Genomic DNA, 19,214 nt, shown 5'->3' on the forward strand with positions numbered 1-19,214 from the left:
TGTATAGTGCTTAGGGGGATAAAGTCTTTCTTCCCCTTGCACTTGATTGCAATCATTTTGCCTTTTCTCTCCAGCAGCTACTGAAGCTCCACACAACCAAATTAATCGGCAATATCATGGTGGTTAAGTCACATAGTGCTGCATTTATCAGTTTCAGTATCTTGATTTTACTATCGGGCAGCTTGGTGATGTCACATAGCTGAAACAAACTATACTCAAATTCAGGCCTGATAATTGTCAGTGATGTGCATATTTCAAATAACCTGTTTTTTAAAGATAAATAACAATTACAGAAACATTCTCCCTACATCTGTGTGGGTTTTTCTCTGGGGATTTTGCATTCCCAACAGAATCCCACACAATTTTGTGTAACTTAATTGCCTAATCTAAACCCAGCTCATTATGAATGGGTATGGGAGTGTGTGTTATGCTGATACCACATTATGTGACATTTTGTCATGGGGGTATGCACCATGTCAAAATACACACCTGAAACCAACTGAACTCTGATCTTCCAGCACAGTCACACTTGCCCCTTTTTCTGACAGCCAACTGCATGTTGCATGACAGTGTGGCGTTTACAAAGGTTTAACAGTAGGAGTATGTAAAATACAAAACATTAGACTTACAGACATCCCTTCTGTTTGTAAGATTCAAAAGACGCATGTTTCTTATTTCTTGTCACTGTATTGTATGCACTGTACTGCTGGCTGAACTTTCATTGGTTCTCAACTCTCATACATAAAAAGTCACTCCTCTGACCAAACCTGTCTGATTTTATCGTAGCCAATTGCAGACTAATTGGTCTCAATCGTTAGACATGTCACATTAGATGATTGTCTTCATGGAAGCATGTCACTGACTGCATCCAACTTATTAATGTTGTGTAAATGAAGGCTACGACAGAATCTTGCTGTAAAAGATGTCTAATGTGTCCTGTGCCTTGTCCAGTGGTGAGTCCTGTATTGTGTCCAGTATTGCTGGGATAGTCGCCCATCTTCATGACACTGGACTAGATTAAACTGAATCAATGACTCTGAACTGAATTTGAGCAAGGTTTTCTATTCTCTACGTAACTTTTCTAAGCTTTCTTATGAATGAAATGAAAAAGGTCATTTGAGTTAATCTCCCACATCTGGATATGGTTTTATACAACCCTAATATTTATTAGCTGGAAGCAAAGACAGAGCAAGTACTTAGGCATTTGCTTTTTTACTGTCTCATATATGAAAGTATAGGGAAAGTATTGGAATTTTCCAAAAATTCCACTTGGAGATTTTGATGAATCTTGATGTTTTAGACCTCCTCGAGTCTGAAAATACCATTTTTGGAATTATGTCTGTGTGTCTGTCTACGTGTGTGTGTATATGTTAAAACTATAACTTGAGTACGCTTTCACTTAGGTCAACCAAATTTCTTTAAATAATTGTTTAATATATTATTAATTTGATTTGATTTGTTGTGTATGGTTTTTTAATGTACATAATATAAAAATATAATCATTGTCTTGTGATTTACTCCTCAAGTATCCCTTCCCATATCTGAGTATATGAGAAAATCTAGGTTAGAACACTCCTGATTTTTTACTTTGAGGATACTTCTTGGTTCATCAGAACAGAGCAGTTGGAATCCTGGGTTACTGCATCTTCCCTTGTACCTTTAAAGGCTGTGTCTGCAGCTGTAGGTGAACAGCAAGAAACAAAAATACATTGTAAAGAGGTATGTGTCAAATAAAGTAAAATAGTTGAGGCTTAATTGACAGTGGGTTTTCCGGTCTTTTACTCACTGCTGAAAAGGCTGCAATAACTGAATGAAATAATGTATCTTATCCAGTTGTTTCAAAGAGGTCTTTATTTTTACAATACATTGTTTCAGACCAAAGCGTCAACCATAACTGTAAAACATTCCTGATGGAAAAAACAGTGGGTTGTCTTTTTGTTTTTAATCTACAGGCGACTACTTGTGGGAGGGAACTTCCTGATACAGTTGCTGTTACACAAGTACCCAATACAGAACTGAGGGGATAAGTTTGCTACGTAGCTGTTATTTTGAGCAATGTTCAAGTTCACATGCATTCGCTCATACAAATCAGTGGCGATTAAAGGAATGAATAATAAATAAAACCAACAAAGAAAGCTCCCTGACAAAATTAAAGAAGTAATTAGTACCCCTGACTGTGGCTGGGAGGTTCACCAACTACAAACAGTTCCCTGACTTCCTCCATTGTGTATCACTTTTTCTCAGATGCACATACGTTTTTTTCCTTATGAGTTTAGGGACAGTTTGCTAGTCTGCTCACTGCTCCACTTTCATTATGCTCCAAAATAAAATGTCTATACAGCTGCTGTACAGTCATTGCTACACACCTGGTCCTGAAATTCAAAATAACCAACAGTATTTTTTTAATCAGAAAAAAGGAAGCAGCAACAAATCAACCAAGCACTTCATGACCAAAATAAAAGAACAGAAACCAGGTGGTCAAAGATAGCAAAATGTACGTACAAATAGAAAAATGTTTGCTACTGAAAGTGGTTGGGGATCATCTCAGGTTTCGCAGACAGACACCCTTCTCCTTCTTAATGAAAACTGTTTTTTCTAAATTTACCACACACATTTACAGTTTCTGCCTCACCCTTAATGAAAAAGTTGTCAGGAAATGATATTACTATTATAGTACACTGTACATTGGTACAACTTCAAAATCAATAAAAGTTAAAACCGTCGCCAAGACAGACAGATCATAATTAAACATCTGACCAGAATTAAGGTCTTCCACTAGGGGTACATGAATAGATTATATTTGTTACATAAAGACACTTTCACATTATGGCATGCTAAAATATGGTTTGTTACTTACTGGCCTTTTAGCAAAAAGTAGATATATTCAACGACATTATATTGAGCACAAAGTGTGACATGTGTCATCTTATTGAAACTTGCTTAGAGGATACAATAATCCACTATCTAGCATTAATGATTTTATCTTTTTATTGAACTTTAAACACAAACTGAAGATGTGGATGCTGACTCTCAAATATCTTGAAATATGCATGAGAACTCCTTGTCTTTGAAAAAAAAACTAATAAGATGCTATAACTATTTGCCTCAGAAAATTAGTTATTTTATCAGTACTAAACTTTAGTTTTCTGCTTAAGCACTCACATTATTGCACTCACCAAAACTTGTTTTTAATAAGCTAAAACAAAGACAATTAAGCAATTCACTCATTAAGTTAATTCAAAAGAATCTACTACTTCAATCCTTATTCAGTGGCTGTTCAAATCATTATGTTTCTAGCTTTCAACCATTCATTACTGAATCACTTTAACAGAGTACTGTATATTGTTGAGAAGACCAAAGCACATCCTGGCAGCCTTACTTTCCTGCTCATAACATGGGACAATCACTCATACAGGGCCAGTTTTGAGTCACTAGTTTACCTAAAATGCACATCTTTGGGATGTGATAAGAAACCAAGTATACATTTAGAAAACCCCATGGGAAGAATATGCAGAATTCACACGAATAGGCTCTGGGGCAGGTTTGTAAGCCAAGACTCTTCATCTGTAATGAGGCATCACTGCGTCCATGTTGTCCACATTGCTAACTGACCTCCACATTTCCCACGTTACTAGCTTTCATTTATTTCAAAATCCTGTTCAAGGATCATTACTAAAACTAGGAAGTATAACCACATAACTCTTATTCCTGAATTTGCACTTTGGCGTTCAGTTAGGTTTAGGACCTTCTTCTAATACAAGTATATAAGATTAATGCCATTGGCACATGTTATTTAAAAGATCTCATCATAGCAGTCAGTGTTACTATACAAACATTTTTAGAATGCACATTACATTTTAGGTGACAGGTCCACAAAAGTGTAACATGATCTTCCTGCTACTGTAAGGGCTGCTTCACTGGTTTTAAGTTTTTAAATCCAGACTGAAGATGATTACTGGCTTATACTGTAAATATGTTATATATTCGGTCGCTAATACAAGTTTGACACTCATGAACTTTTACTGCCCCACTTTTATGCTAGAACTCTTCTTAGTATCCTGCTGTGGCACTTGGAGCTACTGCTTCTTCTCCAAGATACTGGCCCCCTGTCCATGAAACAAGGCATTAGAGTGACAGGAATATTATAATTCAAACGGTTTCTGACAGATCATAATACCCTCTTTACTAGAGAATTACTGTGTGGCATTCTGTGTGTATCTATGAAATTTCAGATCACCTGACAGTGGCAAGAACTTCTATTTGCATGACTTAATTTATATTATAACAAATGAGACTTCTTCCCGCTTTATAGATTTTTGGTATTGATATGCACATTTATTTATGTAAATGGCTAAAGGTTACATTCTTTAGTGATATTTCACTATATTTTTAAATCTATGTAAGTCCTCTGAGCCCGGTACTCTGTAAAAACACTGCAAAAGAATACACTGATTTATCCGAATTGATTACAGTCTTTAATAAAAATTATATTTTTTATATTTGCATCTGAATTGATAGGGTTCCTATTTATTACTCTTCTCATCCACCAAATATGGCTGCCAGTGTCAATCCTAAGCAAGCAACTCCCTCTAAAGGTGTGCTGGGCTGATTCACATCTGACAGAGGAACAGCCTTGAACTGTGTTTGTAAATCCGTCAACTATGAAACCTGATTAATCCAGTACATGAATAAAGAAACCTGGGCCTATCCTAGTAGCATCAAAGATAAGGAAGAAATAAATCCAGAAGCACGTCACAGGGAACACACAGGCACGCACATCCACCTTCAATCAAACCAGAACATTAGAACATTAGAACATTAGAACACTCTAGACGAGAACAGGCCATTCAGCCCAACAAAGCTCGCCAGTCCTATCCACTTGTTTCTTTCAAGAAAACATCAAGTCAAGTTTTGAAAGTCCCTAACGTCTTACTGTCTACCACACTACTAGGTAGCTTATTCCAAGGTTCTATTGTTCTTTGTGTAAAGAAATACTTCTTAATGTTTGTGCGAAATTTACCCTTAACAAGTTTCCAACTGTGTCCCCATGTTCTTGATAAACTCATTTTAAAATACAAGTCTCGATCCACTGTACTAATTCCCTTCATAATTTTAAACACTTCAATCATGTCACCTCTTAATCTTCTTTTGCTTAAACTGTAAAGGCTCAGCTCTTTTAATCTTTCCTCATAATTCAACCCCTGTAGTCCTGGAATCAGCCTAGTCGCTCTCCTCTGGACATTTTCTAGTGCTGCTATGTCCTTTTTGTAGCCTGGAGACCAAAACTGCACACAGTACTCAAGATGAGGCCTCACCAGTGCATTATAAAGGTTGAGCATAACCTCCTTGGACTTGTACTCCACACATCGTGACCTAACATTCTGTTAGCCTTCTTAATGGCTTCTGAACACTGTTGGGAAGTTGATAGCTTTGAGTCCACTATGACTCCTAAATCCTTCTCATAAGGTGTACTCTCGATTTTCCGACCGCCCATTGTGTATTCAAACCTAATATTTTTACCTCCTATGTGTAATACTTTACATTTACTGACATTAAATTTCATCTGCCACAAATCTGCCCAAGCCTGTATGCTATCCAAGTCCTTCTGTAATGATATAACGGATTCCAAATTATCTGCTAATCCACCTATCTTGGTATCATCTGCAAACTTAACCAGCTTGTTACTTATATTCCTATCTAAATCATTTATATTTATTAAAAATAGCAATGGCCCTAGCACTGACGCCTGTGGAACACCACTCTTAACATAGGCCAGTTCTGAAGCAGTTCCTCGCACCATCACCCTCTGCTTCCTGTGTCTGAGCCAATTCTGCACCCATCTAAAAACATCACCCTGAACTCCCACTTCTTTTAACTTGAAGCCCAACCTCTCATGTGGCACCTTATCAAATGCTTTCTGAAAGTCCAGATAAATAATATCATAAGCTCCACTTTGATCGTATCCTTTTGTTGCCTCCTCATAGAATTCCAGCATGTTAGTAAAACACAACCTCCCTCTTCTGAACCCATGCTGACTGTTCAGAATAACTCCTGTCCTTGCCATGTGTTGCTCAATCTTATCCTTAATAATTCCTTCCATTAATTTTCCTGTGATGCATGTTAAGCTTACTGGCTTATAGTTGCTTGGATCTGCCCTGTCACCCTTTTTATATAATGGGATGATATTTGCCATTTTCCAGTCCCTTGGAATCTCTCCAGTGCACAGTGACTTCCTAAAAATACGTGTCAAGGGTTTATATATGTACTCACTAGCCTCCTTAAGAACACGAGGATAAATATTATCTGGGCCTGGTGATTTGTTTGATTTCATCTTATTTAATCTGAGCAGCACTTCTCCCTCTACAATTTCCAAATCCCTCAGTACCTACTTAGTAGTTGTGTTTACCTCTGGGAGGTTATCCACTTGCTCACTTGTAAATACCTAAGAAAAATGTAAGTTTAGGGCATCTGCTATTTCATTGTCTGTATCTTTTAATTTCCTTTACTATTCCTGATGAACTTGACCTCCAACAACAACTTAGAATCACTAATGAAATTGACAGGCATGTCTTCAAAGATGCGAGAGACAAACCAAACTACCTGAGGGAAACTACATAGAGACATGGGAGAACATATAAACTCCAAAACATTATTCTTTTGGAGTACTACTGTATGAGGTGCCAGTGCTAAAAACAGCAACACCATGCAGACGATTCCTTGTTTTAACTATGTTTGTAAATGAGTACAACACTCTAAGCTTGTAAATGGGAAGTATGCAGTATTTTTAAAAAAATAACTGAATTAAACTTTATGAAAGCTAGGACTTTTGAAAACCTCGACAATTGCTCCGAAAGAAAGATTTATCCATCCTGCTTTAAACAATTTCGCTTTTATTCAATTCTGTCATTTCTATTTCCTGTTTGCAAAACAACAACCCCAAGCATCACTCTTTACAGTTCGCTGGGAAAAATTAATGCATTTTTATTTCTGACCTTATTTTAGCAATTTCAAAAAGAATACTCAAGCTGGCAATATTGAAAACTGCCTTGCACATTCTAAAGGATTAAGAAATCTTACATTAAAATGATTTGAGTTATTCTTAAACTGCCATGATACTTTACAATATGCTATTACCACATAGTCATCACTTACTCTTGTGATATCTTTTAAATTACAACAACCAGAATTATACACAATATTAAGTAAACTAGCAGCAATCTAAATACCATGCCGGTCTGAGTTAATAAAGAAAAAAACTGACAGATTTTTTTTGACAGACGACTGATCCAGATTAAAATCTTACATTCTGGGTATCTGTTCAAGATTTTAGCAATTAAATCAAATGACTAATAACTCGCCTAAAAATATTTGCATGCATTTGAATGATACTTTGCTATGTTTTTCCCCCAGTATGAAAATGCCATATAGATCACCCCATTGTTTTGCTTGACTGGTTGAGATGTTTAAAACTAAATACAAATTAAAGAAAGTGACGAACTGAAAGATTGAGATAAACCGAACAAAAGCTCAAAAATGATCAACCGCGCACTGTGTCAATATTACGACCTGCTAGCGGACATCAACTCTATTGGCGTAGGACAAAATGACGTATCAGTGAGTTGAGGGTCGTGACCGTTTCAAGTTCAACGGATACTGGAACGCTGTACTGCACAACCTGCTATATGTCAAGACCAGTACATGTAGCTAAAACTCTTCTCGGCACAATTATCTTGCTTGTAATTTTGATAATGCTACAATAGGGGATGAAAGGCGTATATTATCAATTGCTAACCCTCCGTCGAAGTCTGGGCGTGGAGGCAGTGCTTAGGGTTTTGCTTGTTGCAGCTATATTTTAAAACAGTTATTCGACCTCGGGGAGGCTATGAATACAAGCGTAAATTCATGGAAACGTCGTACATTCAAAGGTACACGGCCCCGTCATGTAAATGTCGCGATCTGCAGTTGTCCCCCTCTGGAAAGTCAGTGAACGCGCTGCACTAAAACCAAACATTTTTAAATTTCCGGTCTTTTTTTAATCGATATCATTTTATTAAAATCTGTTTTAGGTGTGATGGGAAAATATTTGAACAGGACTGCCCGATGAGACCCATACCAGTAATTTAGGTGTAGCTAACCTATGTGCTGAGCGAATAGGACTTTCCTGACATTAATGCTTAAGATACGTAAATTCCACAGTTGTATAAGTGTTACATACATATGTTCATTTTAAGTCGTATTATAATTTTATTGGCTCCTTCTCCGGTCACCCAGAATCCGGGACATTTCTGAGTCATGTGGCAGATGTTTATCACTCAGCATTGTAAAATCATGATTTTGAGGTACCTTGATGCTGCTTTGTGCCAAGAACAGGAAATCCCACCACATCCTCTAACAGCATGCATGCTCTCCTCTTCACAGGAAACATGCAAGCAGTTCACATCACATCCACCCCCACTGGTAATATCACTTGCAATAAAGAGGAAGCCTAAGTGCACTATAGTCTCATACAATTCGCTGGTCAGGATGATGGTAATTGGCAAGAATCTCACGGGAATCAGAAGCCCAAAGAGATGCCAGGTTTCGACGCATCGGTCCATTTTCTTTACCGAGGCAAGACGCTCATCGAAGCACAAATTGCGCAGGGGTTATTATGGGAGACAGTCTCGATCCGTCACGGTGAAAGAAAGCCCCAGTTTATCGAATGCAAGAGCCGTCCCTGAGAGAACAGACGAGCGATGAAGTCGAGCTGATGCTGAAATGAGGGCACACACATGGATGGGGATGGGCAGTGTTAGAGACACTGGGGCGCGGGCGCTGTTACACCGACTACCCTCCATCCATCCACCCATCTCCGTAACTCAAAAATAGGCTGTTTTGGAGTTGCGATGGGACAGCGGTAGAATTTACGCCAACGCAGCGCCCTACGTAGACTAACCACAAAATTCCATTTTACATGTTCAATACCCAATCTAAAATGTTACATTTTTAAAGATTTCCTCCTCTGATTACATAAGGTTGAAGGCAGTATAACGGTATGTGTAATCACAAAGACCGAATTCCGTTAACCGCGCGAGCATATACGCCTATGCTTCAAGAAAATGATTACACAACACACACAACATCTCCTTATTCTAAGACACACGCAGGTGTCGGTGAGCTACATGACGTTTCTGATACCTTGGAACACACGCGGTCAACTTAATATCCTCATTTCATTTCAACAGAAAAACCTTTACCCCACCCAACACAAAAAGGGTAGCAGATACAGCGCCACTACGAGGTCGGGCAATCAACCAAAGCTACACAGAAACAATAGTCATTTTGTTAGCTAATCAATAAGTCCGATTTTCGACGTATGAATTATGTTACACATTTCAAGCTTAATCAATTACCAAGATAACAGTGAGATCGACACTGGGTCACTACACATATACACACGTCATCCCCTAGCCATCACATGCCCCCAAACCTATTGCATACGCCTCACCGAACTTATTACCTCGTCGGCATTTCATCCATAGCAGTGATGCCAAGCTTAATGATCCTCCTTTCCTGAGACAACACTATTAACCCCTCGAACACATGCAGGGGATTTGTTAGAATGAACGGTGTACTTCACTCCCTTGAATTCAGCCATTTACTCCCATGTGACAGTATTGACATTATGTCTGCTGCGCAAGTGTTAGCACATATAATCTTACCAAGTCCTCTTAATTCTAAATGCATCCATCCACCGCAATAAGCTTTGTAAAGTCGTCATACCTTTTCATCATGAGCCCATACTGGCTGTAACGGTGAAGATGTCCACCAGAATTACTCTGATAGATAAACACCTTTCAAGAGGAAAAACTCTGTCTACAGAACATTCGTTTACAAAACCTAGTTGGTTAATATTTGATGAGCTCGGATCCGGTTGCCCATCGACGTGCACGAGGCTCCAGTTTCACACAGTTTTACTCCTGATGCTTACCACTCAGATCCACTGGGTCTATCCGAAACGTCTGCTGCTACAGCAACACAAACTTTCTTCGTTTTTGTTTGTGTTTGAGTATATCTTGCTATTTAGTTCCAGTTCACCAAGCGTTATGCACTCGCAGTTACACAAGCCACAGCACTAACTCGACTGTTCGGAACAAGTGGCCCGAAGCTCACCCAATCAAACGCGAAGAGTATTAGTTTAGATCCCACCCCTTCATCAGATGAGTGACAAGCCGAGTAACAAACCCAGACGCTCTACTCAATTGCTTCTGCAATTCAAATGATTAGTGCCTCTCTGAATTTTGCAACGTTAACCGTAACCATTGCCCGAGTTTTGATGTAGCAGCACCCGCTTAGCTCGTGTCGTTTGCGTATGAGGAAAACAAACACTTACACAGCTGATCAGACGGAAGGGTCTTTTGGCAAATGCAAAGAAGATATTTTGAAAACAAAACACAATAAGATTATCCAGTGAAGCGGTAAGACATAACATAGCAATATAGATAAAAAGGTAAAAAATAAAATACCGGTAACATTAGAATGTGCGTTATAATGGCACTTAGGCTGGCTCTATTACCTCATGGCGCTTGGGGGCTTAGTGTTATCTTCATGGGTTTCCTTTGAGGAATCAATTTGTCTTTCACAGATGAGAAATTAATTCCGATTCAGTATGTAAATCTTTTATTTCATAGGAGGGACGTTCAAAAAGTTTTCACACTTTTTTTTACTCTATTTATTACGAATTTCAAAAACTAATTACTTTGTACTTCACTTTTTGAATGTACATCGTTTAATGCCTCTAACGGAATATGTGCATCACAAGTTGCTTTAAATTACAATACAATATAAATATAAGAACTGGCATAGTAGAATCACAAAATATACAACAATTACTCGAAAAGGATAAGTTGAAAGAACTTCATTCAAAATGAATGGAGTAATTCAGATAAAATTAATCATAGATAATCTAACAATAGCTAAATTAGTTATTCTAACAACAGTGAAATAAATTGGGTTAGCATAACTTATTTGAGTTATTCAGACTTACTTTATTTGATAACATCTAAAAAGACAGGTTTGTTAATCTAAATTACTTAATGTTAAATGAACAAAATTCAGTTGGGTTGATGGCATAAACTCACATTGTGTCTAATTTATATCCATTAATAAAACCCAAACCACAGCTTTAGAAACTTTATTTACAAAAATCCATCCATTGTCCTAACCTCTTTATATATAGCTGGGTCATGGTGCTATCCCAACAATCATTGGGCCAAGGCAAGAACAACACCTAGGCAAGATGTCTGTCCATTGCAGGGTGAATACACACACTTGGGCCAGTTTAGCAATGGCAGTTCACCTGACCTACACATGTTTGGACTGTGGGTGGAAAGCAGAACACCAAGAGGACACTCACATATACACACAGGGAGAAAATGCAAAATCCATGTAGGGGCTCAAACCCTGGCCTCCTTATTTCAAGGAACAATGCTACCACTGAGATGTTGTTACCACTCTTTCCACAAATTATTAAATAAAATTACTAAGTAACAAATTATACTTGATAAAGAATTCATATATTACATAGTATCCTGCCTCGCGATGGACTGGGTTTGTTCCTGCCTTGAGCACAGTGATTACTGGGATAGTCTCTAACTGCCCTGCATCTCTGCTCTGTATAAGTTGGTTAAGACAATGGATAGATTTGTGTAAATAAAGTTTCTAAAACTGTGTTTTGGCTTTAATTTAAAGATAGGAGGTTGCCACATAATGTCAGAGTATTCCCTACAACCTAGGTCTGGATTAAGCAGGTTGGAAAATGACATGACATGATCTGACATAGTACCCCATTGTCACACAGAGAAGAAAAGCATGTTCTTGTGTTTCAGGGCAAATTTGCCAAATTATCAAAGATATACTGTATATACAGTATATATATATTTTTTGTATCAGTATACTGCTGCTGGATTATGTGAATTTCCGCATGGGATTAATAAAGTATCTATCTATCTATCTATCTATCTATCTATCTATCTATCTATCTATCTATCTATCTATCTATCTATCTATCTATATGCCAAGGCCAGTTTCACAGCCACTCCCATGTTTGGCACTTAAAAAATACAGTTATATATGATCTTGACCTTTTCCTGACGCTGTATAAATGTGTGGTGAGTGATAAAATTCTTTGTCAAATCTTTAAAAAAAAGGTGTCCCTTAAATCAAATTAACCACATTTATGTCAAATGGTATTTATGGCTTAAAAACATGCTCATTTTGAGTAAAATCAACCTACAGAAAAGTAACTGGGTAATGGCAATATACCCTAGTGATTATTTATGTGAGTGGTGCTCGAATTTAACAAAATCCATTTATACTATTCCTGCACAGAGTATGCGCTTAATGTAACACCCAGGAAACTTAAGTCAGTTATATTAGAAATGCAAACCTAAAGCTGTAAAAGATGCTTAATTTGAGTTAAATCAATTTTTTTGTGTGTAATAGGTTCCAAATAGTCATTTTTAAGAGTGATGAAGAATACATTTTAAAAAAGGATAATTATTATTTATAGAAGCTTATAACCCAGCCACAGGGGATGCACAATCCAGTGTTTCTTTATGTAAGTCCCAAGCCCGGATACATGGGGAGTGTTACATCAGGAAGGGCATCCAGTGTAAAATTTTGCCAGATCAATATGTGGACAACAATACAAATTTCCATACCAGATTGGTTGAGGCCCGGGTTATCAATGTTCGTCACCAGGTTGCTGGCAGAAATTGGGCTACAGTTGGCCGAAGAAGGAGAAGAAGAGGTGGGAGAAGTGCCTGGAGGCAGGAGGAAAGGAGGGAGGTAAAGAGAGTTGAACTGAAGGTAGGAACTTTGAATTTTGGATTTATGACTAGTAAGGGGAGAGAGTTAGCAGATATGATGGAGAGAAGGAAGGCTGACGTATTGTGCATGCAAGAGACTAAATGGAAGGGGAGTAAGGCCAGGTGGATTGGAGGTGGATTCAAATTGTTCTATCATGGTGTGGATAGGAGGAGAAATGGGGTAGGGTTTTTTTTCTGAAGGAACAGTATGTCAAGAGTGTTTTGAAGGTGAAAAGAGTGTCAGACAGAGTGCTGATTATGAAGCTGGAAATTGGAGGTGTGATGATGAATGTTGTTAGTGTAAATGCCACGCAAGTTGGGTGTGCAATGAATAAGAAAGAAGATTTCTGGAGTGAGTTGAAAGAAGTGATGAACAGTGTACCCAGGGACAGAACATGGTGATTGGAGCAGATTTCAGTGGACATGCTGGTGAAGGGAACAGAGGAGATGAGAAGGTGATGGGTAGGTATGGTGCCAAGGAGAGCAATGAAAAGGGTCAGATGATAGAGGATTTTGCGAAAAGGATGGACATGGCTATGGTGAATACGTATTTTAAGAATAGAGAGGAACACAGGGTGACATGAAAGACTGGAGGAAGATGCACACAGGTAGATTATATCCTATGCAGAAGAGTCAATCTGAAGGAGATTGTAGACTGCAAAGTGTTGGTAGTGGAAAGTGTAGTTAGGCAGCATAGGATGGTGGTCTGTAGGATGAAGCTGGAGATCAAGAAGAGGAGGAGAGTGAGGGCAGAACCAAGGATCAAATGGTGGAAGTTGAAAAAGGAAGACTGCAAAGTTGAGTTTCGGGAAGAGGTAAGACAGGCACTGTTTGGCAGTGAAGAGTTAAAAGACAGCTGCGTAAGTACAGCAGAAGTAGTAAGGGTGACATCAAGAAGGGTGCTTGGCATGATATCTAGACAGAGGAAGGAGGATAAGGAAACCTTGTGGTGGAATGGGGAAGTATCGGAGAGTATACAGAGGAAGGGAAGGCAAAGAAGAAATGGGATAGTCAGAGAGATGCAGAAAGTAGACAAGAGTACAAGGAGATAAGTCGTAAAGTAAAGAGAGAGGTGGCGAAGGCTAAAGAAAAGTTGTATGATGAGTTATATAAGAGGCTGGACACCAAGGAGGGAGAAAAGGGCCTGTAACGTTTGACTAGACTGAGGGACCAAGCTGGGAAACATGTGCAGCAGGCTAGGGTGATAAAGGATAAAGATGGAAACATACTCACAAGCGAGGAGGGTGTATTGAGCAGATGGAAGGAGTACTTTGAGAGGTTGATGAATGAAGAGAATGAGAGAGAAGGTTGAATGATGTGGAGATAGTGAATCAGGAAGTGCAACGGATTAGCAAGGAGGAAGTAAGGACAGCTATGAAGGGGATGAAGAATGGAAAGGCCGTCAGTCCAAATGACATACCTTTAGAAGCATATAGGTGTTTAAGAGAGATGGCAGTGGAGTTTTTAACCTGATTGTTTAATGGAATCTTGGAAAGTGAGAGATTGCCTAAGGAGTGAAGAAGAAGTGTATTGATGCCAATTTTTAAGAATAAGGGGGTGTGCAGAGCTGTAGTAACTACAGGGAGATAAAATTGATGAGCCACAGCATGAAGGTATGGGAAAGAGTAGTGAAAGCTTGGTTAAGAAGGGAGGTGATGATTAGTGAGCAGCAGTATGGTTTCATTCACAGGGTGGAATGGGTGAAGAAGAGAATCAGGAGAAATTATTGACAGAGGGGTATCAGCAAAAGATAAAGGAAGGTCTACAGGACGGTGGTGAGACCAGCTATGTTATATGGGTTGGAGACGGTGGCACTGAGTAGAAAGCAGGAGACAGAGCTGGAGGTGGCAGAGTTAAAGACGCTAAGATTTGCATTGTGTGTGACGAGGATGGACAGGATTAGAAACAAGTACATTAGAGGGTCAGCTCAGATTAGATGGTTGGGAGACAAAGTCAGAGAGGTGAGATTGTGTTGGTTTGGACATGTTCTGAGGAGAGTTGCTGGATATATTGGGAGAAGGGTGTTAATGATAGAGCTGCCAGACAAGAGGAAAAGAGGAAGGCCTAAGAGATGGTTTATGGATGTGGTGATAGAGGACATGCAGGTGATGGGTGCAACAGAACAAGATGCAGAGGACTGGAAGATATGGAAAAGGATGATCTGCTGTGACAACCCCTAATGGGAGCAGCAGAAAGAAGAGAAGAAGAAGAAGAAGAAGAAGAAGAAGAAGAAGAAGAAGAAGCTTATACATTTCTTAATAAGGCTGCAATGAGCCAAAATTAAAACAATCAATCAAACCAAAACTGTATTATCAGAGTGATAAGCAGGATAAACTGATTCAGATATTCATTAACAGAGTAGTGGTTTAGTAAGTAAGACAGAGCAGGACAGGAGTTTTGAACAGAGGAGGCAATTAAGTGAGAAATTAAAATACAACTGAGTCTACATTCGAGTTAAAAAATATATTCTTTGGTGGACATGTTCATGAAGCCAAATGTGTCAACCAAATTTAAATAGTAGGGATAGTTCTAAAGTGACAGAATAAAGCAAGGAATACATTCATGTAGGGATTTCCCTCAACACCAAAAAGTATTTAAAGTGTTTAAAATACACAATTTAGCTGGGTAGGTCTGACTTGCATGGAGTTGGAAACAAATAGGAGCATATCACAACCTTTTTATCACTAATCTTTACCAAATGATCTTTACACATGAATATGCTACCGAAGATATCACACAGGCTTGGTCCCCCCACTGGCCATATCATCATAAAACATACCATTTAGAAATCTTTGGGGATATGAGTTCAATTCTGGTAACCAAGTAAGAGTTACACAATATAGTTAATACATGCTAGAACATATGGGTGAAAGCACAGTGGACACTTAAAGCTTTGTTTCGCCTCACGCCTGGACAAACTTGTTAAGAAGGCAGGCTCCATTGTAGGATTAAAGTTGGACAGTTTAACATCTGTGGCAGAGCGACGGGCACTAAGCAAACTCCTGTCAATCATGGAGAATCCACTGCATCCACTGAACAGTGTCATCTCCAGGCAGAGGAGTAGCTTCAGTGACAGACTTTTGTCACTGTCCTGTTCCACTGACAGACTAAAGAGATCGTTCCTCCCCCACACTATGCGACTCTTCAATTCCACCCGGGGGAGTAATTGCGAACATTAATTTTATTTTAATTATTTTCATTTTTATTACTATTTAATTTAATATTGTTCCTTTGTATCAGTATACTGCTGCTGGATTATGTGAATTTCCCCTTGGGATTAATAAAGTATCTATCTATCTATCTATCTATCTATCTATCTATCTATCTATCTATCTATCTATCTATCTATCTATCTATCTATCTATCTATCATTCTGACTGAGTCATTGCTGGGCTATAATTTGAGAACAGATTAATTTGTTGACCTTTACAGTCATGATTAGGGATTTTTTTGTCTGGTGGTCTATGTAATTTAGAACCCACATTACCAGTGTCTTTTAGACATGATGAATTTTCACACATAGCGACTATACTCCTTGACATATTTCAGTCACCAGAAATAAGTCAAGGATGTTGGGAAATATAGTTGGAAACAGTATCTTGAAAATCTGCATGTGATCATCAAACTGTTATTTCCTTAATGCATTAATTCTTCAATACTTTTCTTTCAGAAGGATGAAAATTGGAGTTCTAGTGCTTGAATTTAAATGTGATGGCAACCCACCATATTCAAGCATTGTGATTCAAGAGGTGCCGAAAGAGAGAAATGCTGGAAAAGCCAAGTAAGCAGCAAAGTTAACAATTTATTTAAAGAAATAGATTAAATAATACAATTACCTTATTTAACAAGAAATTAAAAACATAAGATGCTTCTCAAATACATTCAAAATTAAAAAGAAACTATAAATCATATAATAAATAGATAAAGAAAAAGCCACAGAGTTCTCAACTTTTATCATCGTAAATGGGAAGGAAATGAGGAGGCTTAAACCAAAAAGGCTAAACATTAGCCGAAGCCCCAATCCTAAGGAAGCCTAACTACAGAGCTGTCAAAAACTTTAAATGAGAAAGTACTAGAGAATTAATTCCTCAAAACAGCACAAATTCCCACAAAGCTCCACAAAGCCTTGAGTAAATACCTGATATTTGGACAAAAGGGGGCAAAAAGACAAGCATATACCTCAATGAAGTCTGGAAGTCTCCTTAAATAAGATTTCAGATAGCTACCTAGAAAACTAGGAGATCCCACCCTCCTTGGCTCAGTATTTAAACTCCAACTGGACATACAGTGAATATAAATAATAACAAATGATTGATTAAAAAGATAAATGATAACAACAGTAAACATTACATGAGAACCAAGCCAATGAAAATAAAGAACAAGAAAAAGCAGAGAAAAAGCTCAAACAAAACCTTAATATCACAAATGCCCCAAATTCCTCAGTTATCGTTTGTGCTTGTGTCTCAAATTGCTATTATAGTACACCTAATTCTTCTTGAAAACTAAGATGAATGGAGTTTCTCATGGCAACAAGCTGGTCAACTAAAAACTTTCTGATATCTTCAGGGAAGGTGGCCATACTAAGTGAAAGTGAGTAGTCCAAAAAACTGGCAGATATCTATGCACCAGCAAGTATAATATAGTCTCCCATGACCCTATAATTTATATATATATATATATATATATATATATATATATATATATATATATATATATATATATATATATATATATATATATATATATATATATATATATATATATATATATATATATATATATATATATATATATATATATATATATATATATATATATATATATACAGGCATACAGTACATATGTAGAGACAACATATGTGCATACAATGTTACATATTGCTTGATGAGGTATTGCAGTTTAAACCAGAGGGTTGGCAATTCATCCCTTTTTGGTGTACAATGCAACCATGTTGCATAACTTGACAGTGCTCCAACTGCGAAAAAAAATGCATAATAATTATATTTCTTATTATATAAAGTAAATTGGAATGATGTTTACTGTATAAAACAAAAAATTACTGAAGTGTTTCACTGTTTTAAATATTTAATTCAATGCAGCCTTCTGAGCCTCTATAATAAGGAAGACATTTTAAAACCTATTCATTAACCTGAAATGTCCAGAATGATATTAAATGTACCAATTCAACTGGCTGGCCACCTTCAATCAGAGTACAGTAGAATTATATAAAACAAAATATTTAGCGTTTAAAACTAAGGCAAGCATATATAAAAGGCTTCAGCTAGAGGCTGGTCCATTATTGGGGTAAAACTGTGGTGAATCACCTTTGACCTTATAGATATGAAGTCTAATATTTTGACAGTTTCTGCTTTGTTAGGGTTAATTTAAATGTTTATTGAAAATGTATTACTGAAGAGGGCACCATAGTGGACAGAGGATAAGGTTGATTGGTGACTCCATATAAGTCTAGTGAGAGTGAATCTTACTTTGTATGAGAGTGTTTATCCTTTTGACACACTGGCATCCCATATGGACATGATTTTTGCCTCTTTTTTACTTCTGTTAGATAAGGCTGATACACCATTAAAATACCAGAAAAAAGCAGGTTTTGATAATAAAAAGAATTAGCTGCCAATTAGAAAATATGGGTACATATAAAGAGGATGGTTATGCTAAAAATAGGCTACACCAGTGAATTGCTTACCTTTTTAAGAAAAACATTAAGTGTCAATACTTTTCATTTAAATTGCCTAACTGGTGATCATCTATGTTTTAACCAGTTGCATCTTAATCAGGTTCACAAGGATGCAGAGACTCTTTTAGGAATATAATGTGTAAAAGATGAATCCAGCAGTCTGAGGCTACAATTTCATTACATGGTATACACATTTACACAAGGTACAGCAGTCAACTGACCTAATAACAAGATATTATCAAATTTGGCTCAAACTTTTACTACATGCAGCATCCAAGATCAAGCTTGCTTACAAACATTTTCAACAGCTGAAGCACGGGCAGGTGTGAGCCAGTGGTAGGGCCTAAAGCAATGTCTTTGTGGTTTCAGTTCCTAGATGATAAGTACTACACCAAAATGCCTGCATATCTTTGGAGAATTGAAGGAAGCAAGAGTGTCTGGGAGAAGTGCTCATATGAGCAAACAGAGGTCACTACAGGACCAGAAAAAATTCACTCCAGGTAGTATCACACTGGGATCTAAGCTCTATGAGATATCAACCATAATGCCACACTGCTCAAATGTTGTAAAAGAATCAACTGCTGTCAGATTTGAAGGTTGATTACTGAATCTACAAGAACTGTAGTGTAATTTTTTTATAGTGAAAAAATACTTCAATTACATAAAATGTC

General features: G+C 37.6%; 1 protein-coding gene across 3 annotated transcripts in view; it reads right to left on the reverse strand.

Moving 5' to 3' along the window:
* LOC120542269 (CD82 antigen-like) overlaps positions 1-10,141 on the reverse strand; it is a 90,348-nt gene extending 80,207 nt beyond the window's left edge. Inside the window, exon 1 of one of the 3 annotated variants that reach the window (XM_039774592.1) lies at positions 9,971-10,141. Coding sequence is in view for 1 of the 3 variants with exons in the window: in XM_039774591.1 (XP_039630525.1) it covers positions 9,500-9,515 (16 nt within the window). In the remaining 2 variants the exon portion in view is untranslated. Of the gene's footprint in view, positions 1-9,499; positions 9,582-9,762; positions 9,848-9,970 lie in introns of those variants that run through there. The other 2 variants (XM_039774593.1, XM_039774591.1) reach the window with 2 other exon arrangements.
* Positions 10,142-19,214: the final 9,073 nt, after the last annotated feature.

Source organism: Polypterus senegalus, chromosome 13 (genome assembly GCF_016835505.1).
Source record: "Polypterus senegalus isolate Bchr_013 chromosome 13, ASM1683550v1, whole genome shotgun sequence".
NCBI lineage: Eukaryota > Metazoa > Chordata > Cladistia > Polypteriformes > Polypteridae > Polypterus > Polypterus senegalus.